The 26794-nt window shown below is 51.3% G+C and overlaps 1 protein-coding gene across 1 annotated transcript in view; it reads right to left on the bottom strand.

The window, feature by feature from the left end:
- Positions 1-584: 584 nt before the first annotated feature.
- The window catches only part of TEKT5 (tektin 5), a 36742-nt gene continuing 10532 nt past the window's right edge, over positions 585-26794 (bottom strand). The window contains exons 5-7 of the mRNA XM_036307814.1: positions 23614-23836; positions 3206-3360; positions 585-801 (exon numbers count right to left, since the gene is read on the bottom strand). Coding sequence (XP_036163707.1) covers positions 585-801; positions 3206-3360; positions 23614-23836 — 595 coding nt within the window. The remainder of the gene's footprint in view (positions 802-3205; positions 3361-23613; positions 23837-26794) is intronic.

The raw sequence follows: 26794 nt of genomic DNA, 5'->3' as shown, positions 1-26794 counted from the left end.
ACCCTTACCTGCCTCCTCCTTCTCCCATCTCAATCTCTAAAACACCCCACCTGGCAAAGCTGAGTTTTAGCCCCAGGACTTCTGACCCAAATTCCACTTCTTGGCACCGCCTCACCCAGCTGAGTCACCTCCGCCAGGGACTGACCTCACTGGATGGACCAGGATGCTCAGGTTGGAAGCTTGTTCAAGGCCCACGGCTCCTGATAGGTGGGCTGCGGACTCTCCGCTCTTGTCCCATCTCTGGGCATGCCAGCCTGTCTACATGGTGCTCCTAAGTGGACAATCCGGTTTTATAAAACACAGCCTCCTCTGTTCCTGGGGATGCTGACAGCCTCACACTGCTCTGTCTGAGGGTCACAACCCGTCTCCTCTCTGGATCGGCCCCGAGGCCTGTTCTACAGCAAGGAAGGAGCGCAGGATCCTTGTTTTGGGCACATTTATTTGGGGGATATATATATATATATATTTCTATGATAGGAGGAAAGGGAGAAAACAACACTTTCCTTTATTTCATTTGTCTGCCTTTTCGAAGTTTATGTTGCATATGGAACCGACATGGAGCAGGCACCACGGGCGGCGCCAGCTCACGTGTAGCCCACCAGGCGTGGGGTGCTGGGGAAGGTCCTGCGCATGCACATGCACTTCTCCTTGTCGATGCAGAGGGTGTTGGCCTTGATGGCCAGCTCGTGCTCCAGCCGGCACTTGGTCATTACCAGCATCTGCAGCGTGTCCTGCGTCTCCCGCAGCCTCAGCTTGAGGGTCTGCAGTGTGTCGTCGATGGTGAATACCTCATTCACGAGCCTGCGGTGAGAGCAGAGGAGGCACCGTTCAACTCAGTTGTTCAACACGGGTGCACCTACTATGTGCCAGGAACTGTGCCAGGCGCTGGGAGACTGTGGAAAGCCAGACTGGGGAGGCTCAGCTGTCAGGGAAGACAGGGGTGGAAGAGGTATGGAAGTAAAGGCAGGATAGAGCTCCCAGGGTGATAAGCAGAGAGGGAGAAACTGTCAGGATGTTTAGGAAAGCAATCTGGCTGCTGCTCAGGAAGTTAAATGTAGACTTATCACGACCCAGCAATTCTGCTCCTGAGTATCTCCCATGAGAATTGAAAACAGATGCTCAAACAAATACTTGTACATGAATGCTCATAGCAGCACCAATCACGGGAGTCAAAAGGTAGAAACAGCCCAGATATCCATCCACAGCTGGGTGGATAAACCAAGGTGATCTGTCCATACAATCTTATTCGGCCATAACAAAGGAATAAAGCAGGATACATGTGATAACACGGAGGGACCTTGAAGACACTGTGCTCAGTGAAAGAAACCAGTCAGAAGAGGTTACATGTTGTATGACTCCATTTATATGAAATGTCCAGAATAGGCAAATCAATAGAGACAGAAGGGAAATTAGTGATGATGAGGAAGAAGGCCCATTGGTGGTGAGAGGCAATGTGGGTAAGGAAGACAATGCACAGATTGGGCACTTCAGCTGCTGGAGAAGGCAGACAGCTCAAGTCCCATCATCTGCTCAGCTCCCAAAGCACTGTGCACAAACATTCATACACACATCACATACACACACACACACACATGCACATTGCATGCACATGCATACATATACACACTACACACATAAATATAGATACACACAGACACACAGATACACACACACACACACACACACACACACACTGCCTGGGGATCCCATTCATGCTCCCTATCTATGCCTCTCGGTGGCCCAGCTGATGGGTGAGGGGCAGGGAGGTTGCCCAGGAGCAGTCGGTCCTCCGGGACATCTGGTCACTCCCTAAAGGCCTGCTCTGTGTAAGCCCCTGGGTGGACACGTGGGTTATCAGAGCCCCAGGACGGGCAGGAGCCCAACCTGAGGGACTAAGAGGCTTGAACCGCGTGGAGGAAGGATCAAGAGAGCCTCCCCCAGCCCTCCCCTGGGACCCGGGCCCCTTGCCACCCAGCAGGGTGGGACCCAGGCCACACTGCACCCACTCCCAAGGGTGGGAACTTTCCAGGCCAGCAGCAGGCTGAGGAGCAGCTGGCCAGGCCGTCACATTCAAAACCGCCCACCCCCACAACACACACGCCCAGCTTCTGTTTCCCGAGTGTCTCAGGCAGTGGCTGGGGCTGTGCAAGCATCACCACAGGGGACCGCCAGCGTCTTCTCTCAGTGGTTCCCTCCCTCTCTCTCGTTCAGCTCTCTTCCCCACCTCCAGCCCCGGAGGAGGACCAGCCTCGAACTGCGGGGGAATTTGTTACACAGCAACAGGGACTGTGACAGTGCCGGCATGGGGGAACGGGGCGGCCAGCGGGCCTGCGCCAGCTCCACAGCACGTCCTGGGAAAACAAGCCTGTGTGTGACGGTCCTCCCTCGCCTGGCCAGCATCACCTCCCACGCTCCTCCTCCAGCTCACAACCCTGCCTCTGGGTTTTCAGCCCCAGAAGCGCTTTTCACCCCCTGCTGTGAGGAGGCCCTTTCTCAACAGAAGCCGCCCTTCCATCCCTGAGCAGGAAGCTGTTCAATGGTTCACAGGTGAGAACTGTACACAGACAGCAAGGGAGAAGGAGGGACGTGTGAGCTGGGGCCTCTTGTATGGGAGCCTGGGCGGAGAAACCACGGGCCAAAGGCCACATCTCTGCCGGGAGGGTACCTCTCCTTAGCTTTCAGGGAAGTGGGGGCTTCCCAGGGCACAGTGGGATATGAAGCCAGGCTTGGTTTTTCCCATCCTTGGTTTAGGCCTGGGGGCGGAGGGTGGGGGTGGGATGGGGGGGAGAGGGGGAGACCTTTTTTCTGCTAAGGGCCATTTGAGTATTTATAACATCCTTCGTGGGCCATACAAGATTATCAACTTAAAAACTAGCCTGCTATATTTGGTCAAACATTTAATGAACTCCCATCTGATGCCTTGGCAGGGCCAAGCCACATGGTTTCACAGGCCTTAAACGGCCCTTGGGCCGGACATTCCCCACCCGGCTCCCTGGCTTAGGCAGTTGGGAAGCTTCAGTGCAGCGCAGAGGGTCTGGCCTTCCCCAGGATGGGCAGTTTTCAAGGGGATCCCCAGAATTTCAGACACCACCCCCCGCCCAGGGCCCTGTTGACTTGTGAGACTAGATGTCCTGATTGGTGGAGGACCCTTCTCAGACCCAGGTTTCCTGGGAGCCCCCCACCCCTTCCAGCCTCCCCCGCTCACTTGAACTGTGGGATGTCCCTGCACAGCTCCACGTTGGGGCGCCGGGTCCTGCACTCCAGCCGCGTCTGTGCCACCTTCAGGGGGCACTCCTTGGCTATGATGGACCTCTCCAGCAGCGCGATGGTGCTCTCCGCCTGAAAGATCTCCTGCAGCGTCTGTGGGGAACATGTGATGTCAAGGAGGGAGCATGGGGCCAACCAGCTCAGCACCCACTCAAGGTGTTTCAATGGCCCCTTCCCCAACCGCAGGGGCGGGGACCTCGCTCCTCTAACAGAGTCTTGGGAAATAGCTTCAGCATCTCTCACCACCCAGGCCACTGTGAATGCTGGGGAGGGGCAGGGGCCAGGGTCAGGTTTGTTTTTTATCTCCAATATCCACTGGAGTTGTCTGGCCAGTGTGGCTCAGTGTTTGAGCATTGACCTAGGAACCAGGAGGTCACAATTCAATTCCTGGTCAGGGCACATGCCCAGGTTGTGGGCTTGATCCCCAGTGTGGGGTGTGCAAGAGGCAGCCAATCAATGATTCTCTCTCATCATTGATGTTTCTCTCTCTCTCCCTCTCTGAAGTAAATAAAAATATATTTTAAGAAATATATATCCATAGGAGCCAGCCCATTAATGGTCAGTGGGAGAGAGTCAAAGTAATTGAAGGGAGGGAGGTTTTTAAGATCAACACATATAACCCCCAAATAGTAGCTAATTTCTAAATCCACTTTATCTGAATTAATCTTGGTTGTTCTATATCTTTTGATAATCCAGAGTTTAACTTCCTAATAACTAGGTAGGTAAATAGACTAGAAAAAAAAAAAAGAAAGAAAAAGAAAGGAAAAGGGAAAGGGAAAGGGAGAAGGGAGAGAGAGACTCGAAGTTTTCTATTTATCTATAGAAATGTTTCCCCCAATGTAATAACCGATGTGCACTACAATTGACCGAAGTACAGATGCCAGGCAGGCCCAGGAGGGCGCCAGCTGGGGACAGAAATGGTCTATATCTTGCTCTAGGTTATATCTTGCTCTAGGTCAGCGGTTCTCAACCTGTGGGTCGCCAACCTGTGGGTCACGACCCCTTTGGGGGTCGAACGACCCTTTCACAGGGGTCGCCTAAGACCATCGGAAAATACATATAAAATTACATATTGTTTTTATGATTAATCGCTATGCTTTAATTATGTTCAATTTGTAACAATGAAAATATATCCTGCCTATCAGATATTTACATTACGATTCATAACAGTAGCAGAATTACAGTTATGAAGTAGCAACGAAAATAATTTTATGGTTGGGGTTCACCACAACTGCTGGGGTCCAACCCCAGCAGGTCTAGGGGTCCCCAAAGGTGTGGACGGAGTCGGCGAAGAAGGAATGACACAGAGACAGCATTCAGTTGATCAGCAGCCTAGCCAGGATCTCTAGCCAAGTTCTGGTCAGGATCTCCAGCCAGGTTCTGTGTCCATGTTCTCTTGCTAGGTTCTCCAGCCAGGTTCTCCAGGTTCTCCAACCAGGTTCTGTAGCCATGTTCCCTCGCTAGGTTCTCCAGCCAGGTTCTGTACAGGTTCTCCAGCCAGGTTCAGTCACCAGGTTCTAGTCAGGTTCTCTTGCCATGTTCTATCCAGGTTCTGTAGCAGGTTCTGTAGCCAGGTCTTCAGCCAGATTCTCTCGCTAGGTTCTGTCTCTAGGTTCTGAGGACAGTTTCTGTCCAGGATCTTTTGCCATGTTCTCTTCAGCGAAGTTCTTCCGTCTCTAGGTTCTGTGTAGGTTCTGTGTCTAGGTTCTGAGTGTAGGTTCTGTCTCCTGTTGTCTTGTTACATCTGTATTTATACCAGTTGATTCCAATCCTATCAATCTCTATTCCAAAGGTTAGGGCGTTTCTTATCTCCATTCCAGGGAGTAAAGATTATGTAGCTTAAGCATGATTGTTCGTAGTTAAAGTGATTAATTACCTGCCTGGCACTTAGTTAAGGGGTTTTATCCCCTCCCTAACTTCAGGGAAAAATCCCTACCTGGGGAAACAACCTTTCTCGGAGAGGTGACTTTGGTTAAAACACATAGTGCCAAGAAGGTGAGCAAACATATTAAGAACAGTATGCTATATATGCCAGGTCCCTTGAAACAGCAAGGATGGACCGGCTCCCGGCACACAATATGAGGAACTGTAGTAAAGGGCCGCGGCATTAGGAAGGTTGAGAACCACTGCTCTAGGTGGAGGTTTCACAGGTGTAAACATGGGGGCAGGGGGGAAGCAGCATTGAAATTCATCAAGCTTTTTTTACACTTTATTATAAGACTGTTATACCTCAATAGAAAATAAGACTAAAATCAGAAGAAGGTCAATCACAGGAAAAGATTGGCAAAATGTTAATATTCATGTTGGATATATGGGGATCTTTTATATGTCTCTGTATTCTGTGTGTTTAAAATTTTCCATAATAAAAGATAAAAGTTTGGGAGGATGAATGAAGAAGGAAGCACAGACCCTTACCCGGAGGAACCTGATCTTGCACTTAGCCGACATGAACCACATCCAGAACTGAGACATCACCTTGCTGTGACTGAAACATCCCTTCTCCCACCATCACCAGCAGCCCTGGGTCTGTGAGCAGTTCTCATTCTCATGCCCCTCTGCTGAGAGAACTCTTTTAGGGGTGCCAACACCCGCCTCCAAGACGTGGCCAGGCCCAATAGCGAGGTGACATGTGCTCTGTTCCTGGCAAACCCAGAAGTGGTTCCTGCCACGGCGCCCCCAACGTCCTTCCCTCAGCTGTTTGCTTGCCTGTCACCCTCACTGGCATGTAAGCGCCAAGAAGGCAGGGGCTCTGTGTCAGCCATGCTGTGTCCTGAGCACCAGGAACAGTGCTTGGTGCAGAGTGAGGGCTGCGAGGTAAAAGACAAGATGCCCAGTTACATGTGGATTTCAGATCGACAACGAAGCATTCTTAGTATATGTCTCAACGACTGCATGATCTAAAATTCAAGTTTAACTGAGTGTCCTGCATTTTAACTTGCTAAATCTGGCAACTCTATTCCTAGTAGGAGCTTGATGGTACTGAGTGAATGAATGAGTGAATCCCAGTGGGATCTGGAAGTCTCGATTTTTTTAGCTAGCTTCCCAATGGTCCCTCTGCACGCTAAGGTTTGGGAACTGTGCGTTCCCAAATGCGTTCCCAAATGTGGCCTGACGTTTACACGGTCCTGTCTATCTCAGAGTTCGACATCAGGGAAACTGCTTCCACATGACAGCGCCAGGGCTCCTGATGGGGTGGGGCCTACAAGTGTCAGACCCAGTCTCTGCCTTCAAAGACTTTACAATCATGTTGTTTTTCCCTTTTTTGTGAGTTATGAAATATTCAAAAATCACAATGGGTACTAACATGGCTATTTTAGCTGGGTTGGGCTCATATTCGATGGGCACCAAGAAATTGCTTAAAAGAATTTTTTTCCTAAGAATTCAAGTCCAGGCTTTCCTATTAGCTTAGGATAAAAGCCTAGGAAGAGAGCATTTCGCGGCTTCTGGAGGACAAAAGGATGCCCCTTTCCTGTTGGGTGAGACACGGGCTGCAGAGCAATGGGAGGCAGGGGGCAGGCTGTGCCTCCTTCAGAGACCACAGAGGAGGAGGGCTGGCCCCTCACCGGCCTCAGTGAGCTGCAGACCAGCGCGATGCTACTAGTCGCCGGTTAAACATTACCCCACAGAAATGTTCTGGTCCCGCACATGAGCTGGCGTGTAAACACTCCAGTGGGAACACCTCCCTAGAAGCCCTGGAGAATTTCTTCAGAAACCCGCCTTAGGAGGGGGAGCGTGTGGGAGGTATGCAAAGCTCAGAAAGCACCACCCTGGTGGAGAAGAAAACCAAGCCTTCTGTGGACGAAAAAGGGGCCACATGCTAACCCAACATGCTCAGGGGAGGCCTGCATGGAGGTCTTGGAAACTCCAAGACCAAAAGTAACTGCAAAGGATGGTCTGAAATTACACCTTTAACTAAAAGCAATTATGGTGGATAGTCACATCCTAGGCCGGTATCTTCCCTGACAAAGGTCAATCTTTACCTTAACTGAGCCTATTGTCTTTTTGCATCTACGATAAGATAGGGTTGGAATGTCAAAGTAATTTTACTTTTTCCGGACCCCTCAAAGCACAGGCACTGCTCTGCAGAGATCACAAATCCCCTTTGTTATTGAGTTAATTGTTGACTGTTAACTATCCTGCTCCCACCTAAGTAAAAGAAGCATGTGTCTATCATTTTACTTTTTATCCAATCCCAGAGGTTTCCCCACTTTGCTTACTCCCGCCTCCCTGATCTATCACCAATGGAGTTCATGTAACCCATTTACATCTCCTCTTTTTTTTAAGGACCAATTTTTCAGTAAAAAAAAAAAAAGCAAATATGAAAAGATCCTTGGTACAGCTCCTCTTTTGATTGTAATGTATAAAACAAGGTAAAAAACCATCTTTCTCTGGAGCATTATCCCAATACGTTGAGATCCTGCTTCCTGGCAATTGTCAACAGTTTGGCTCAAATAAACTCACAACAATTCTTTACAGGTTTGAATGTTTTTTGTTTGTTTTTTATGTTAACACTTTTATAGACGAAAAATGCTTCTTGGTACCACATTGCCAGTGTGGAAAACAGTCCCTCACTCTCCCATCTAGATGACCCAAGAAGGCTGTTGCTGAGGTGGTGGGAGGAGGGCATTACTGAGAGTTTAGCTGCTGGTCATACTGTCAGCCCTGACCCAGCCCCAGCCCATGGAAGGCAGCTGCCAGTAAGGGCTGCTTCTAGGGGCACCTTTGGATGCCACAGCCAGCGAGGCTGCCCTTATCTTGGCTTCTTTTGTTTGCTCCTCCACCCCCTGGTTCCCAGCTCGAGGCTTAGCCAGCCTCACTGGGGTCTGAAACTTTACAAAAGGCCTGTCTCTGGATTGGCAGGGGTGCGGGGGGATTGACAGTCATTCATGTGCTCAGTCATGTCTTCATCCACTCATTCATTACTTTATGGATTCATTGATTCTCTCATTGACTCAACAAATGCTTACTGAGCACCTAGTAAATGCCAAGCACTGTAGGCAGTGAACACAGCAGGGAACAGGACAGAAAACCCTGTGCACGTGGAGTTTATGTTCTAGTGTAAATGCATTCACCTGCACCTTTATGCAACACACGACTATTATTCACTGTCAAGCCCTTACCACAATGTCGACAGTGCTTTCTTTAGCATTACAGACGCCTTTAGTGTGTAGGACATTGTTGGGGGATGTGGCCACATACAAGGCATCCAACACATGTTCATTTTCAGTTCTCCAGGAGCTCCCACCTGAGGACAGCGGAGGAACAGGGACCCAGCAGCACAATGAATGGGAGCTCCCAGAGATCTGAATTTGTCTATCATTGTAAACCTGCTGCACCCTCCCAGATGGAACTCCAGCATGGCGCCAGTATTGGGCACGGCCTCTCCAACACATGCTCGTGTCTCTTGATTAACAAAGGGGAGCTATGGATTCAAAAGGTTTCTTGCCTGGCCGGTGTTGCTCAGTGGTTAAGTGTCGACCCATGAACCAAGAGGTGATAGCTGATTCCCAATTGAGGCACATCCCCCCAGTAGGGGGAATGCAGGAGGCAGCTGATCAATGATTCTCTCTCATCATGGATGTTTCTCTCTCTCTCCCTCTCTGAAATGAAATTTAAAAAAATTTTTTTTAAAAGAGGTTTCTGCAGACAGCAGGTTCCAGCTGCATTCCCACACATTTACTCTGCTTTCCTTGTATGTATCTTTCTACTTAGGCCAAGTGCTGCTGTCTTCCATCGATAGAAGTAATATAAACACATTTTGGTTTTTTCGTGTATGTTTTTATTTTAATGTTTTAAGTGTATCTTTATAAACATATTTTGAATGAATGCATTTTTAAGTGACTCAATTTAAACAGAAATAAAGTAAATAACAGCCCAGGTGGCACATGGATATGGCAAAATTGGGAATGTGGCCCAGGAATGACTGACTTTGGGAAACCCCATATTACAGTGTCTCCCAGGTACTTCAGGTACTTTGGTGCAGCAGGTGAGGGAATCGAGGGGGGACCACCGTCAAGTCCCTCTATGGCAGCATCTGGTGGTGTGCATGTGCGTGTGTGTGTGTGTGTGTGTGTGTGTGTGTGTGTGTGTCTGGGGACGGGGGTTGGGGAGGGGAGACTAGAACCGACTGTTGCTTGTTTCTCCACGCCACCATCCCCTGGCATCTGCTGGCATTCCTTGAGCAGGTCTGCCTGTGCTTTTCCAGAATTGGCTGCTCTAGAACCAATCGGTGACCTGGTGGGTGTGTACTCTGCCAGAAATGTCCCTGTAACCTCTTGTTCATCCTCTGTCACTCACAGCTAGGGTCCTCTTCATTAGAGGGGAGAAAAAGGCCACATACACTCTGTCCTAGGGGCAGCCCCTGCCACCCGACCCAGTCCTGCCAGGGTGTACCTCCCAGATCTGCCAGGATATACCTCCCAGTCCTGCCAGGATATACCTCCCAGTCCTGCCAGGGTGTACCTCCCAGTCCTGCCAGGGTGTACCTCCCAGTCCTGCCAGGGTGTACCTCCCAGTCCTGCCAGGATATACCTCCCAGTCCTGCCAGGGTGTACCTCCCAGTCCTGCCAGGATATACCTCCCAGTCCTCCCAGGGTGTACCTCCAGAAGCCCCAGGTGTGGTGACTCACCTCTAGAATTTGAGGAATGCAACCCCCAAGGGCCAGGAGGCAGAGACAGAGGTGGCTGACCAGGGGCAGGGGCTGAGACAGAGCAGCCTTGACCTTCGTGCTCAGGAGGAAGCAAAGGATTTGCTTGGTGCCAACACAGGCTCCACATGCCAGCCGGGCCCACCGCACTCTGAGTTCCAGGGTCAGCCTGGGCCTCAAATTCCATGATGTTCCCTGGGAGAGGAGCCCCTATTCTAAAAGGGTGACCCCATATCCCAGCACATCCACTCCTGGGTACACACTGGAGGGCATCTTCACCAGGGCACTGGGGACAGCCATTTTTATTGACTAGTCAGTAGGGGTTCAGTGACCACTTGCTCCCTGGGTGTTTGGTTAAAACAAGAGTACAGATGTTGGCATCAGACTATCAGTCCTAACGCCTCCAAGCTGCGTGACCTTAGACAAGTGTCTGAAGCTCTCTGAGCCTTTCCAGCAAAACAATAAGTAGGGATCATAGTCATCATTCCCATCCATAGAGTGGGAATTAGGCGATCAGCGCGCGGCCTGAGAGAAGGCGCTGTAGGACACCTTAGCGAGTGTATAACCCCCTTTGCTGCCGCTGCCGGGACACAGCCAGAGGGAGGCGGGCACTCCTGTGGCCACACACAGAGCAGCGATGCGGAGTCTGCTCTCCAGAAAGCAAGTGTGTATATGCTGTGTGTGCACAAACACGCCCTGGAAAGTGCCACAAGAAAGTCATATACCCCTTCCCTGCCTTCCCCTGACCAGTTAGAGTAATCCTCCCATCCTTCGTCCCTCTTTCCTCCTGTGCCCCCCCAACCATCCCCCCCACCCTCAGTCCCTGAGTTCTGAATGGCTGTCCTGAGCCCCAGAGGCCCCCCTCTCCTTGGTCTACTTTCTGTTCTCACAAAGCCAAAGAGCGAGAGGGAAAGGCTGCTTGGGGCAGGGCCCAGCCTGGCTCACCCGGCAGCTGGGCAGGGCCTCTGGGAGATTGGCCCAGGGGGTCACCCCATGGGAGGAGCCTCTGCAGCCTTAGCGAGCAGGAACTCAGCTGGGAGTGGAGTTCCCACCTCACTTGGGTCCCCAGGCCTCCGCTCCCTGCTCTGCCTGCTGCAGGCTGCCTGCCAGTCCAGGCGGCCAGACTGGAGGGGGTGGGGGTGGGGTGGGGTGGGGTGGGGTGGGTGGGTTCTAAGCCCTGCGGAGCGGAGTGGGGAGGAGCCGGTCACTTCTGCTGACAGAGCCCCTCTATAGTCACCCAGCTCTAGGTTCAAATTCCAGCTCCTGCTCTTCTCTGCTGAGTGACCTCGAGCAGGTCTCTTAGCTTCTCTGTGCCTCGTGCCATCATGAACTCAGCATCTACTGAACCCCCTCGAGCAGCAGCCCCTTCTGCTGAGAATAAGTGGAGCACTTATTCTCTTGTCTGTAAAACCCGCATCATCATATTAACAGCTCACCCACAGGGCTGCTGTGAGGATTAAATGAGGTAACGTGTGTAAAGTGCTTGGTCTAGTGCCTGGCACGTGCCATGGGACTGTCCTGCATCCTAGCCCAGCCCCGCCCTGTCATGTTTCGTCTGTTCGATTTTTCCTTTGGGATCATTGGTCTCTTTTTTGGTTATATTTATGGAAGACAATAGGAAACGCAGGGTCATTTGACGGAATTTATCTCTACAGGCAACTTAAACTCCCTCGGCTCTCCCGTCCAGGGCTTGGGCTTAAAAATCCATCAGCTTACTTGGATGGAGGGGTCATCTGTGCAATGGAGGAGGAAGATTCTCCTTTTGGTGGGCCACCCCCTGGCCCAACCGAAGTTCTTTTTGTTAACCAGGCAGATTCCCCGCCGAAGGGGCCTCCTCACAGGGTACTTGGAGGTGGAAGCCTGAGCAGGAAGTCAGGAGACCAGGGTTCCCATCCAAGCGCTAACACAAACCAGCTGAGGAACTCGCAGGCCCACTCCAAGTCCTGGGCTGCCGAGCCCCTATCTCCTTCTCCAGAAAACGGGGGCTCGGGGCCTGTGCTTCCTCTCTGGCGGGTGTGGCAAGTGCTCCTGGGTGTGATTAAATGCCCTATACCTGCTCCAGGCCATCATCAACCTCCCACGCGCCCCCGAGCCTCATCCTCAGAGACCAGCCCGAGACCCGTCAGCTGCAGGTATGACTGTGGGGTGTGTGTGTGTGTGTGTGTGTGTGTGTGTGTGTGTGTGTGAACTCCCTTCAGGTGGCTGCGATCCCAATACACAGCCCTGCAGAGCATCGTGAAGACGTGCTACACAATGTACACCATTTTCTGTGAAGGTCTGGGTGGTAGATGCTTTCGGCTTTGTGAGCCATAGGGTCTCACACTACTCAACCTGGCCGTTATAGTACAAACACAGCCACAGACAGTACATAAATATATGGGGGAGGGGATGGTCTGTGTCCCAATAAACTTTATTTATAAACACAGGTAGGGGGCCATTTTGCCCTGGGGCCAGTAGTTTGAGACCCCAGCTGTAGCCCCCAGAGGAAGTCGGATTCCCTTCAAGCAGCCCATCTCCCTCAAGGCTGCACCTTGCTATGCAAAGTATGGCCCAGGGACCAACCTCATGGGACTCTGAGCCCTTGTTGGGAAGGCAGACTCTCGGGCCCTACCCCTGTCGATTCTACCAAGGAAATCTGCATTTTAAAAGATTTAAAAGGCGGATCATATGCACATTAAAGTTTTAAGGCAGAGGAGGACATGGTTGGATTTGTAGTTGGAGGCCGATCCCTCTGGCTGTCACGTAGAGCTTGAACAGAGGGGCAGTCGGGAGCAGGAGGCCAGTGAGAGCTGAGAGGCGGATGGACCCTCTCCAAGCAGGGGAGCAAGGTCACAGTGTACACAGCAGGCAAAGCGGTACGCACGTCACCCAGGGAGTGTGCCCAGTCAGGAGAAGTCAGACTTCACAGACTTCAGCCGGCCTAGCCCCTGAATCAGGAGGGCCCTCCTAGAAGAAAGGCTTGGAAGCTCCAGACCTCTTTGAACCTCAGTTTCCCCATCTGTGTAATGGGGGCAATCGCAGTCTCTACCTCAGAGGGTGACGGTGAGGAGTGACTCAGGTACTCGTGTTATGGCCAGCACGCACAGACCTGGGTTTCTCAGCCTCAGCACTTGCTCCCATTCATCCATCCACCCACCTATCCTCATGTCCATCTATCTTTCTATTTTTTGCCTTTTCTCCTTTCTTTCCTTGTTTAAATCAAACCTTAATGCCAGGAGACCAGGACTTCTCAGTTTGGGGACTACTGACATTTTGGACTGATAATTCTCTGTGGTGGGGCCGTCCTGTACTGTAGGATGTTTAGCAGCCTCCCCGACTCTATGCAATAGATGCTAGTAATACCCCAGCAATAGCGTCTTTAGACATTGTCAAATGTCCCCTGGGGTGCAAAACTGCCCCATTCCAGAACCACCCATCTGGATGTTACCTATATATTGTTACTAGATTGTGCTGGTGGGAGTGGGGGAGATGTTCACATTAACTGACAGCATGAACTCTGAAGCAAGACACCTAGATTCCAATCCTGGCTTTGCCACTTACTAGCTGGGCCCAGGTGAGGGGACACATGAGGCAAATCCCTTGTCCTTGGTTTCCTCGTCTGTAAAGTGGGGCTAATAATGGCCCCCTCCTCACAGGGTTGCAGGAGGCAAAGATGAGTTAACTGAAGAAAAGCACTTAGAACTCTGGCTGCACATAAGAAGGTTAATATGTATTCTGTGGTTATGGGTAATTTTTCGCTTTTTTTCTCTTTCCACTTGTAAAGGTTGGCAAACTAGACCGTGACCATCCGCCCTCAGCCCTTGTTGGGGACCAGCTGAGGGCAAACCCTAGTCCCCAGTGTCGGGAAAGGCTGAGGTCTGCTCTGGAAATGGTCTCTGGCCACGTCTGGCAATTGCCAGGTCCGCCTATGATGAAACCAAGCTCGGCTCAGCAGAAAAGTGCACGGATATCCCTGGCTGGAATGGAAATTCACCCAAAAACGCCTTTGAAAGGGGAGGTGTGTTTGGCTGGGTTGTTTGCCATGTAAAACGAGCTGCCTGCGTCTCATCTTGTGACAGCGGTGAAAACCCAAGGCCAGGAAATGATTTTGGATGTGGAGGGGAAAAAATGGACTTAGCAGTTCCAGCCGGCTTTTCAGTTTCTGGATACTTTGTGCAACCTTGCAAATTTATTGTTTTCCAAATCGCACGAAGCCAAGGAGTTTCCAAGGAGATGCCTGGCTCCGCGCAGCTTCCCCAGCTCAGGAAGTGAGAAGGCAGCTTGGAATCCTTTTTCTGGTCAAATGGTAGAAGGTTTTTGAGTGCCACCAAGCCCGGGGGCAAGGAGAGCGAGGAGGAGAGGGGTGCTCCGGAGGGACCTCACCTGGGAGGCTCTGGGGCAGGGTGTCCCAAACTTGGCACACTTTCTTTTTTTAAAATTTCTTTTTTTATTTCAAAAAAGGGAGAGGGAGAGAGAGATAAAAATATCAACGATGAGAGAATCATTGATTGGCTGCCTCCTGCACACCCCCCACTGGGGATGGAGCCCGCAACCTGGGCATGTGCCCTGACCTGGAGTCAAACCTTGACCTCCTGGTTCATAAGTCAGTGTTCAACCACTGAGCCATGCCGGCCGGGCCCACTCTTGACTTTTGGGGCCACACCTTCTTTGAGGGCTGTTCCTGTGTCTTGTGTTCAGCTGCATCCTTGGCCTGTGCCCACTCCCTGAAGCACATGCTCCCCCCCCCTCCCCCGCCCACTGTGGAGGTGTGACAACCAAAATGTCTCAGACACTGGCGGATGCCACTGTGGAGTAAATGCAGCCTGGGGGAGAACTACTCTGGAGGACAGATGTGTAAGCCCTGCTGGCAGCTGTTTCTGTCCAGAGGTGGCCAGCTGCCCGTCAATAAAAATCTCAGCTGCTTAGAGGCCGTCTGGGATCAGGGGTCCTGAAAGTCCTGAAGGGGGTTGGAGACGGGTGGGGGCTCCGCGCTGGATAGGAGATAACGCCTGTAATTCACTATTGGGCCTTGGAGGGTCTCCATAACACATCACAATGTTTAATTGGGCGTCTACTTATTTTTTAAAACCAGTCTTCGTCACTAGAACATAAGCCCCTTGAGGGCAGAGACTCTGGTCCTATTTGTGACGTATCCCCAGCAACTAACTCAGAGCCTGGTACACAGGATGTACTAAGTGAATATCTGCTTCAGGGAGGGAGGGGGGAAATTAGCCAGCGTCTGCTGCATGCCCACAGCTGGGAGACACACCGGGAGGGCGGCTTACAACTCAGATGGCTGGGCCCCAGAGCTTCTGATTCAGCAGGTCTGGGGCGGGGCCCAAGAATTTGCATTTCTAACAAGTTCCCGGATGACTAGGCTGCGCAGCTGCTGGTCCCAGGACCACACAGCTTGAGAACCACTGGTCTGAACCCTGAACCTCTGGCTCTCACTCTTGGCTTGGGAGAGGAGAGTTCAAAGGCTGGATGCCCAGGCCATACCCCCACCAATGAAATCAGACTCTCTAGAGATGGGACCCGGCATCTGGGTACGCTAGTGTGCAGCCCACTCTGCCCTCTGCCTTATGTTCTAGTGGCGAAGACTGCTCCGACTTACCTCCTCATGCAACCCTCACAGCCTGTAGGAGCATTCCATGCTTAGGAATTAAGAAACTGTGACTCAGATCTTTCCCAAGGTCCCTTAGCTGTACCACAATTCAGCCCTGGTCCTTCGATTCCCGGTACCACGTCCTTTCACTCACTTCGCTTGTCTGTCCCCTTCAGCAGGTCAAAAATCAGTCCTGGCTTCCCCTGCACCCGCCCCTCTCTTTAGAGCTAATATTCACTGAGCACTTACAAAGGTACCACGGCTGCTGTCCTTATTCTGACAACAAATACTTGCCTATCATTATTACTCCCATTTGAAAGAGGGGGAAACTGAGGCACCCAGGTGGGGCAACCCGACCTTGGTCACTGAGCCAGGAAGTACTAGAGCCAGAATTGAACCCAGCTGTCTGCACTGCACCGTGGGGCTCATGCACGGGGCAGGAAGAATGTCGCGATGGAAGGGGAATCTGGACCAGCAAGGGGCAAGCACATGCGGAAGCCGGGAGTGTGGGCAAGGGTGGGCTGCAGGTCCCGAGCAGGCAAGCAGCTGCGGCCCCAAAGGTGGACAAGTCACAACTTGGAAGAAGCTAGGAGAGGGCGGGGACATACCTATTCCCAGGAGATGCCCATGTCACCCTCTGCCTCGTCCATGCTGCAACTTATATTCTTGTCTCAGCAATAACCAATCCCAATGATTGCCCGGCCCAAGGCGTCCAGTCAAAGCATATGATGGGCTAATAGCAACTGCTGAGCACAGTGGGAAGAGGGCAGGCATGGCTCCCTTGAGTATCAGGGGTGTATGTACCCAAAATGCGCTCAATGCAGCCTCACTGTACGCTCCCTCTCCCTCACTCCCACCTGTGCCATGCTGACCCTTGCTCCTCCCCGTCCTGCTTGGTCCCTCCAACGTCCTGCATTTGTTAGCTACCTTCCCAGCTCTGGACCTTGGCTCTGTTTCCCTGAGTCCAGCAGCTCCCCTCCCACTGGGCACAGTGTCAATGTGGGCAAACACTGGTGGTTCACCCCCCTCGGCTCTCGTGGACCCCCTCATGCTGAGCGTCCCCCCACGCACATGCCACCCGGGTACACTGATGAGACCTGAGCCCATGTGACACTGCAGAGCCTTTGATTCCTCTTGGCACTCAGGTGAGACCAGGCTGAGAGACCTACCACACGGGCCCCGCGGCTCTTCCTGAGAGTTAGCTTGCCAACCCACATACAATCCATACACTTAGTTAATATTCTTCTTCAAATCATCTCCTGCTTCAGCCTTTGACATGTCTTAGAAATGGAATGTTTATATGCAAGCGGAAAGCTAGTATCCCTTGCCATTAACAGAGTCCCGTAACAATAGAGAAAATGGAAAAACAAGTGATTTCTCACTAGGTTCTGTTGTCTTTGAAAGTTTCAGCGCCTGCCTGAGGCGGGATGCCTTGCTGTTAGAAAGGGAGATCACACATGAAAGAGACAGGGAACCGACAAATTGGATCAATCCCTCTTGCTCCTGGACATTTCTCAGAAGGAAAACTTCTGAAGAGAATTTTCTCACCAAGACGCAATGGTGTTTAAGGCCTGGCCCCTGCCCTTCCTCACCAGACTGCCCACGGGGCACAGGGGCCCCGCTTCCCCTGGGCTGAGCCAGTTTTAGAAGTGAGCCAGTCAGTAGCTTGGCTGCGGCACCGGCACTGGAAGGGATCCGGCTGCTTGCAAAGCACAAAAGCATTTCCCACTCCACAATGGGTTCCAGACCTCCCTGGACAAAAAGAGGGGCTGGCGCAGGCACTGGGGCCCTCTGATCGCCGGCCCTCACCCCTCAGACGCCACGCCTTCCTGCCCTGGCGTTGCCTCCCAGGGAAGGGGTGGTTCTGCTGGTGTTAATGACCATTAGAAGTCAACACCCTGAAGAAACTTCAGCGTTAAGAGCAAAGCCTTGCAAGGTGAAAACTCACAGCCCCTCTGTGTTCTGTTAGCCTCTTTTCATGGCCGCTGTTATACACCTGCTTTCCTGCATTTCCTCTGTTGCGCAGAGCAGACAGTGCCAAAGAGACTCAGTGGCCACTCAACTCCTGCCTACAGAACAGGAGGCTTGGAGTTGCTGGAGCCCTGGCTGGTGTGGCTCCTTTGGTTGGAGCATCATCCTCTAAAATCAATTTTTAAAACAATTTGCTAGAGCTACCACCTGCTTTCCACCAATTAGCTGACAATTTTTGTAGAGATTCTGGAAATCTGTACACAAATGTTCATAGCAGCCCCAAACTCACAACAAGTCTACTGTCCATCAGCAGGTGAATGGATAAACAAATGATGACATATGGGCACCATACATACTAGGGTGTGTCCGTACAATACAATATCCATACAATACTCCTCAGTAATAAGAAGGAATAAACTAGGAATCTCAATTATGCTGAGTGAGAGATGCCATATCCTATATAATAAAAGGCTAATATGCAAATAGACCGAATGGCGGAACAACCAAACCGAACAACCGGTCACTATGATGTGCACTGACCACCAGGGGGCACACGTGGAACATGGCAGGCGCCAGCAGCAGGTGGCAGAGTGCAGACATGGCAAGCTGTGTAGGAATGGGGGGAATGGGCAGGACAAGAGGGAGAGATGACAAAGGGGCACAGGGAAATCTTTCATTTGTCCATTACCTTGATTGAGGTGATGACCGCATGACAAAAATGTCAAAACTCCTCAAACTGTACACTGGAAATACATGCATCTAATTATGGGCCAAGGAAAAATAAAGCTGTTAAGAGAAAAATGTGAGGAGCCAAATAATATGTGGACTACTGGTGTTGATCCTCTGATTAAAACTGCTCCACCACATTTCCTTGGAATTCACTGTGCTCCATGCATTTCGTGAGGCACTGCGGTTGCAAAGGTGGGCGGTACTGAAGTTCTCATGGCAGCAGTGGTGCAAGCAGGCCTGGCTGCGGTGAAGACAGAGACCCACAGACATGGGCAGGCATGGCCCAGAGAGAGCCTGCTGCCCTCACTCTGCGGCTAAACTCTCGAGGTTTATTGAAGAATCTAAAGATTTGCATTTTCTTCCTCTGTGAATCTAGTTGGCCTATGCGAGGACCGAATGCCCTGGGAACTGGCGGCCAGCTAATCACTGGCAACATCGAAAGCAAACAGAGCAGTTAGGAGACCGCAGCAATAATCCAGGCAAGAGGTGGTGGAGACCCAGGCCAGCGGGGAGCAGGGCAGGGAGCGAGGAGTGATGACACTCGAACGTAGAACCAATTGCATTTGCTGATGGAGTGGAGGATGTGGGGGGGGGACCCAGAGAGGCATCTAAGTGGACTCCAAGGTTTGGGATGGAGCACCTGGGAGTCAAAGCCCTGGAAGGGCCTAGAAGCATATGGAAGTCGGAGCCACCAACTGAGATGGGAGGGCTCCAAGTGGAGCGGGCAGGCGGGCGGGTGAAAGTCTGAGGGTGAGAGCGGGCTCCTCCTGTCGGCTGCCTCTGAGAGAGCCTGCAAGGGGGGGGGGGGCGGGGGGGCGGGGGGGGGGGCGGGGGATGAGCTGTGGAGAGGAGGCAGAGAAATTCAGCTTATCTGATATGCTGGCAGCCTAATCCAGGCGGTGCTCCTGGCTTGTCCTGATCCTCCAGCCAATAACCTCATTTTTCCAGGTGCATTTTTAATAGGCTGATGCATCAAAATGAGCGCGTAGGGGAATTTGAGATTATTAACATTAACAACCAAGGTGGGAAAATGCAATGTGACTCAAGGGCACACATTGCAGAGGGTGTCAGGAACCACAGAGGGGCGTTGGCATCTGCACACATTGGGCCCCGTCTGTGTGAGGGGCAAGCTGGGCTGGCCCCGTGCAGGAGGAGTGATGGGACTTGACTCAGAAGCTCGGAAGCAAAATGCAATTAGAGAAAATCTGATGAGAATTAAATGACCCAGGATTGCCTTTAAGAAGGATTTGGTTCTCTGAGTATTCTGAGCCTGGAAGGGAGGAAGAAAGAGGGAGGAGGAGGGAGAGGGAGGGAGAGAAGGGAAGGAGACAGCTGCTTACCCAGATGTTTGTCAAAGACAAAGCACTCTACAACCCACACTCCCGCTATTTCCTACCACCCCGTTCAAATGCAGGTTCTCAGGCCCGACCCCAGACCCGCTCAATCAGAGCCTGCATTGTGACTCAGTCCCCAGGTGACACTGTGATTACTATGCACGCAGTAATGTTTGAGATACAGAGGTCTACACTACTGTTTTCTAAATGCCAGGCATCCACCAACCATCTTTACCATGTTTGCCATATCCCCTCACAACACGATTAACAATCTTCCAGGCAATTCATTTTCAAAAAGCCTTAAATGTGTTTATTTAAAAATAACACTTTAGCCTGGCCAAGGTGGCTCAGTGGTTGAGCGTTGACCTATGAACCAGGAGGTCATGGGTTTGATTCCTGGTCAGGGCACGTGCCCTGGCTCGATCCCCAGTAGGGGGCATGCAGGAGGCAGCCAAGCAATGATTCTCTCTCATCACTGATGTTTCTATCTTTCTCTCCCTCTCCCTTCCTCTCTGAAATCAATAAAAATATATTTTAAAAAATAACATTTTATATTACTATCCTCAGCAGAAAATCAGCATCATTTGTCCTAAGTGGAAATCACCATAAAAATGCATGAAACAAGATGAACGTAAAACAATGCTGTTTCAGCTCTGGCTGGCTACTGCTGCCTGCCCAGCCTCCTTAACCTGAGGTCCTCACTCTGTGTAAAAGGGAAATCAGACCGTGTTAAAGGGATGAGGGAGGCATTGCAGCATCCAACCGAGACCTTCCTCTTGATGAGGCAAGACAGTGAGAAGCTAGGAAAATCTCTGGGCAAGTAGAATGGGGAAACTACGGCAAGAAAATGAAACCAGGCCAAGCAATTTGAACCTTTTACAGCCAGCTGGCGAACTGCAAGACCTTACCTTCCCCAACCAAGGACACTTGGAAGCAAATGGTTACTACCTCCCCGCCCTAACCAGAGAATACATAGCTTAATCACCCTAGCCTGGGAAAATAGCGAACAAAGACCCACTTAGTGCCATGTGTGCCAGTGAAGCCCAAGGACAGATGAAGTTGGGGAATAAATAACAAAAAAACAACAACATTAAAGGCAGACAGACCCAAGATAAAAAATAAAACAATAAAACAGACCAAAGAATAATCCCAAATTCCCCTACATGCTCATTTTGATGCGTCAGCCTATTAAAAATGCACCCGGAAAGCTGATGAATATTCCACTGAAACCCTCCCCTAAGATTCTCACCTGCAGGAAAAAAAGGCGATAGAAAGCCCTCAGGACCAAGACTCAGTACAGGCTTGTCTAGCACGCCCAAGTCCCGCCCCAGATATGAACTTTTTATCTCTTCCTAAACTCTAAGGGTGCCCACAAGACTTGCAACTAGGGGAGTGGTGAGCAGCAGCAAGTTGACCAAAGCTCACCCCCTGATCCTGTCTCCAAGGACCCTCATTTCTCTAACTTCCCAGTGAGCTAAAGCAGCCCCGCCTTGCTCACTTCTATCACCGTGACCTTCACTTGCCTTGGCTCACTTCTTTCCTGCAACACTTCTAGGGAGTCAACGCAGAGCACTGCCTAGACCCACCCCTGCTGTTTCTTCCACCCTAATTTTTCCTTTGTTTCACTGTCCCAGGCATTAATAAATGACTCTCAAACCCACCTGCACTCAGGTCGTGAAATCTTTCCAACACCAAGTCGAGAACCCACACACTACAGGCTGACCTGAGGCAGCCCCGCTCCAGGCCTGTCCCTGTCCAGTAACACTGAGATCATCACAAGGATGTAAACAGATTGAAGAAGGAATAGCTTTCTCACTGTGTGATGTGATTCAATGATATTAACACTATGTCCAAGTCACACACCTGCTATCATTTCCCATCAGGTCGAGCTCCTACACCTTTAGAATGAGCGCTGTTCTATGGCGGTGTCCCTGCTCCATATTTCCTCCCCGTAAGTCCTTGCATCTTTTCCCCTCATCTAGAATCCTCCCCCTAAAAGGCACATTCAACCTTTTAGGGTAAGTGGATGCAAGTGGGGACTTATGTTTATCTGGAGACCCCCCAGGACCCTGGTTCTCAGGACAGATCAGTTCTCAAGGGCTTGATGGTCATCAACTGCTTCAGCCCAGAGAAGCCACCAGCCCCTTTCCTAGCCGTGGGCAACATGACCAAGACATACCCCCAGTGCAAGGACAAAGTACAAGGAGGAGGGGCCAGGACAAGTTGTAAGGTTTGGGGTGTGGCCTGGGGGCTGGAAGCCCAGGATCATGGTGAACAGCTAAGGCTGGGTACACATCCCCAAACCACTGGAGGGGGGGGGGGGGGGATGGGGATGGTTCAATGTCCACATGGGAAGCTGTGTAGACCTGGCCTTTCGAGTGGGTTCCCATGACCACTTGGGCAATGATTTAATTGCTTCCAAGCACAGGTGAGGATGAGGGCCTAGAATTTCCAGAAATGCCTCTTGCCAAGGGGATCAGACCAAGCTCAACAATTAACAGTTAAAGTTTTAAAGGGAGCATTTCAAACCCTCCGGCTGAAACAAACTGGGAAAAGGTGAAATGGTTGCTATATCTTTATCTTCATTACATCAACTCCTTCTTTTACCATCTTAACAAAGCCAAAGATAAGTTCTTGGTCAGGCAGTGTTGTCAGTAGTGTCGTGTTGGGGTTTGGTAGATCTCAAACGGGTGCTGGCTTATTTGCAAAGCAGCTGGTGGTTATATAATGACTATTAATAAAAATTCATGTGGTTGCAAAAACTCTGATCAGCAGTGATGAGGCTGTTAGTAATCATTCAAAACTTCCCCGGAGAAATTTGGAAAGGGAAAAGGTTTTGCTCCCCACCTCCACCCAGAAGATCCTTTTTCTTTCCATGGATAATAGTATTTATACTTGTTACCTTTTTATTGAGTGTTTACCATGTGCCAAGTTCTGTTCTACAAGCTCCACAGAGATCCACTCATTAATATAATGCCAAGTAGGAACTCTTCCCGTTTTTTTAAACCTCACCTGAGTATATGTTTTTTATTGATTTTTAAGAGAGGAAGAAAGAGGGGGAAAAAGAGGGAGAGAGAGAGAGAGAGAGAGAGAATACCCATCAGTTACTTCCTGCACACACCCTGACCAGGGCCGGGGCTGGAACCTGCAACCCAGGTACATGGCCTTGACTGGGAATCTAACCCACAACCCTTCAGTGTGCAGGCCGATGCTCTAATCACTCAGGCACACTGGCTAGGGCGCCAATAGCAATTATTTATGTATATTTGACCACAATATAAAAACGATTTTCCCTACAAAAAAGAGAAAGACAGAAAGAAGATACTTGAAATTAAAAGCATTCACTTGTTCTTGCATCATTCTCTTAAAAACATCGGTTCAAAAGTTATCATTGTAATTCCCTTCATTCGTCGCACAAAGATTTAAGGAGTGTCTGCTGTGTGCCAGACAGTATGCTAAGCAGGGGGGACCAGGAGAGCTGCTCTGGCTCCAGCAGGCTGTCTACATTTATATGGGGCGGGGAGGGTAAATCCCACACAGAGAAGGCTTCCCCGGAGGTGTGCAACAGCATGACACATTGGAACAAGGGAGTAGCGAAAGGGGCATGTGAGTATGGGAGTGGCAAGGAGATAGTGACAGAACTTGACAGTCCGGCCTACTCCTCAAATTCCAAAAGCACCTCACCCCTCCACACGGGGTCCTGATGCTGTTGAAGCCCTTAAAGGTCAAAAGGTCACGTTTTCAAAGATGCTGATGTGAGGGGGGTAGGTCTGGGGCTCTGACATCCTCACCCATCCTCGGCCCTCTCAGCCATCAGCAGCCTTTGGGTGCTGTGGGGACAGCCCAGCTCCAACATGCAGGGAGCAAGGGAGATTTACCCCTGGATGCTCGAATCCTCCTAGGAAGCTCCCGGCCCCTGCCCGCCTCTGGGCTGGGCACGCTCACAGGCTGTGTGACAGGTGGGAGCAGGTCCGTGGCAGGGGTGGTCAGACAGCATGGCCAGATGCTGCGGAGACCACGGGAGGAAGGTGAGGGTGTGGAAGAGTGGACACCGGTCCTGAGGCGCCTCTGGCTTACTGACCTTAGCGAGCTGCATCTGCAGCTTATTCTTCACGTCGGTCACCTCGGCGATGCGGGCGTTGAAAGCCAGGTTGGTGTTGGTGAACTGTTTCCACATCTGATCGGACAGGGTGTCAAAGAGGTTCTTGGCCTCCTCCTGCAGCCGGATGGAGTTGGCCCGCATGTTCTGCGAGTGCCGGATGTTGTCATTGCTGAACTTGGCCCAGGTCTCAGGCACGGAGATCCTGCAAGAGGCACAAGGGAATTCAGCACAGGTGTGGCAGGCCTGGGAGACCTCCGAATCCAGGGTGGCTGAGCCTCAGCTCTCTTGACCTGCCGTCGGGGTCAGACACTGTGGTGGGAGACTGTCCCATGTACTGTAGGATGTTTAGCTGCAGCCCTGGCCTCTGCCGACAGATGCCAGCAAGGCCCAGCAAGGCCCCTCCAGTGTGACAAACAAAAAATGTCTCTAGACATTGCACGATGGTCCCCAGTTGAGAACCCCTGGGCTCATCCAACCCCCTCATTTTACAGGTGAGGCCACTGCAGTGCAGAGAGAGCAGCTGCTTTCCCGGGTGAGTTATGGGAGAGTAGAGAGTCCCAGAAAGGCTCATTTCCATAACACTTCCTCCTCCTCCACCAAATGCACAGAGACGGGCACCGTGCTGGCTGCGGGGTCCCTTCCGTTCAGGGAGGTGCATGCGGCCATGCTACTTGCACTGACTTACTTGCTCAACGAGTGTTCTTTGAACAATGACTACATGGCAAGCCTTGAATCTACACAGTCAGGATAGAGCCAGACACAAGAACAGCAACATCCCTGACCTCGTGGCGGTACATTTCCAGTGGAGGGAGACAGACAATAAATAAAGATGCTTACACAGGGTGTTTGGGCTATGAAGGCATTCAGGAGCAGGGTGATGAAGAGAGACAAATGGAGCGGGGCCATCATGTGTCAGGGTCATAGAAAGAAAGAAATGGAATTTATGCTCCGAGGGTGTCGAGGTGCTCATGGATTAGCTATTGCACAAAGTTGTTACCACTCGGCTCTGAAGGGCAAGAGGAGAGGGACAGGCAGGAGAGGAGGAGGCTTGGAGGATCGCTGGGAGGGAGGGAGAGCGGGAGCAAGGGAGGGTAAGTCCCCACATCCTTCTCCTCCTTCCTCCCTCCGCCTCCTGCTGCTGCCCCTCCTATTGGCTGAACTCAACCGGAAACCAGATGGCAAAGAGCCAGTCTGTAGAGGGCAGCTGCCTCTACAGCCAAGGAATGAAGGTGGGTAGGGGCTGAATGGAGACACAGGCTGCCTTGGAAAGGGCAGGCAGGGAGGCTTTTCATAGGCGGCGACTCATCAGGGATTCAGTCTAGGCAACAGAAAGCCCTTCCTGGAGATACAGAAACCCCACAACAAACCACCGACGAGCAAGAGTGTTGTCCTCTGGGGGGCCTTCGAGCTGGTTTCAGTTCCTGCGTAAACCAGACGGGATATCTTTTCAAGGCTTTTTCTAGCCAGGAGGTCTGTCCAGTTCTTAAATAAAGTCCATTTCTATTCTCGGGCAGTAGGAAAAAGAGAGTGAATTTTCTGAAATAGAAGTCTCATTCCAGATGTTTTAAAGCACGCTTGGATTGCATGGTGGGTAGACATTTTCAAGCATATATGGTGGTTTTGTCCTGGCTTTCGCAGGCGTTAACGTTCAGCAATAGACAGGGGTCTTGGGCTTCTGGAGGTGGGAGAGGCACCGTGCCTGCAGGGCTGTCCTCCAACAAAGACCTGAGGCTCAGAGAAGTGAAGTGTCCTGTCCAAGGCCACACAGCTCCTCGCCATCAGATGAGGGAGGAGGCGGCACCAAGCACAGCAGAAGAGAGCAGCAGGTTCACCCGCTGCTGCATGGGGCACCGGCAATGTCAGGAGCAGCCACCTGGGAGCCCTTGCCCTCGCCCTCCTCTGGAGCAGGCGGCTGGGCTCCAGAGAAAATGACCCGCTAATCACAGTCTCCCTGGGGAGATGTGCCAGGGCAGCCCGTCTCCTGGCAGGCGGAGTGCCTCGGTGGGAGGCGGACGTGCTTCCTGTAGCCTGTGTCCTCTGAACTAAAGACAGAGACGGCAGGCTTTGCTGGGGAGGCAGGAAGGTGCCGGGATAACACCTACAGCAGGGGTCCTCAAACTACGCCCACGGGCCACATGCAAATACAAATATTGTATTTGTTCCCGTTTTGTTTTTTTACTTCAAAATAAGATATGTGAAGTGTGCATAGGAATTTGTTCATAGTTTTTTTTTAAACTATAGTCTGGCCCTCCAACAGTCTGAGGGACAGTGAACTGGCCCCCTGTTTAAAAAGTTTGAGGACCCCTGACCTACAGGCTCAGTGTCCACCCAATGCGGGCTCAGATCGTGGCTTGGCCCCTCACTGTGTGAGTTTTGGCCAGGAGTGTCACCTCTCTGAGCCTCAGCTTCCTCATTGTCAGTGGGGATCATCATGGTGCCTAACCCTGTGGTTGTTGAGTGACTAAATGTGAAGCCCCCATCACAGCACCTGACAATAGTAAACACTCGATAAGATATTTATGATTCATGGGACACTGTGTGCAAAGCTCTCAGCAAGGGGCCTGGGACATAGTAAACATCAGGGAAAAGACACCCACTATCACCATCATCACCATCACCATCACCACCACCACCACCACCACCACCACCACCACCACCTCCATTATCAGTTACCCCGTGGCAAAGAGAACTTAGGTGAACAGAGACAACTGCAATTCAGAGTCTCCAAACAACCTTTAAGCTGCCCAGATACGGCCCTGCTTTTAACCAAAGAACTTTTTTGCATATAGGCATTGCCCATGGACACAGACAATAGGGGGTGAAAGACTGGGGTGGGGCGGGAACTAGGGGGAGGGGGATAACGGGGTGGGGGGATGGGGACATCTGTAATACTCTCAGCAACAAAGATTTTTTTTAAAAAAGAAACCCAAATAAAAACCCTGAGCTAGCACACCTGAGGAGCGATTAGTCACCACAAACAGCAGTGGAGGTGCTGGCTGAGGGACTTTAAATAGCAGCCCTCCTGGGCATGGAAGTCGGAGTCTCCACCAGCCCAGCAGCCTGGCTGCCTGGGTTTCAGGAAGGCATCGTGTGGAAAGGCAGTCCTCCCCCTCCCTGTCCTGATGGGCAGCTGTGGATGAGGGCACTAAGCCCCCTAAAG

Source organism: Myotis myotis, unplaced genomic scaffold (genome assembly GCF_014108235.1).
Source record: "Myotis myotis isolate mMyoMyo1 unplaced genomic scaffold, mMyoMyo1.p scaffold_m19_p_5, whole genome shotgun sequence".
Classification (NCBI taxonomy): domain Eukaryota; kingdom Metazoa; phylum Chordata; class Mammalia; order Chiroptera; family Vespertilionidae; genus Myotis; species Myotis myotis.
The sequence above is the reverse complement of the archived record's forward strand: the minus strand, read 5'-3'. Positions and strand labels throughout refer to the sequence as shown.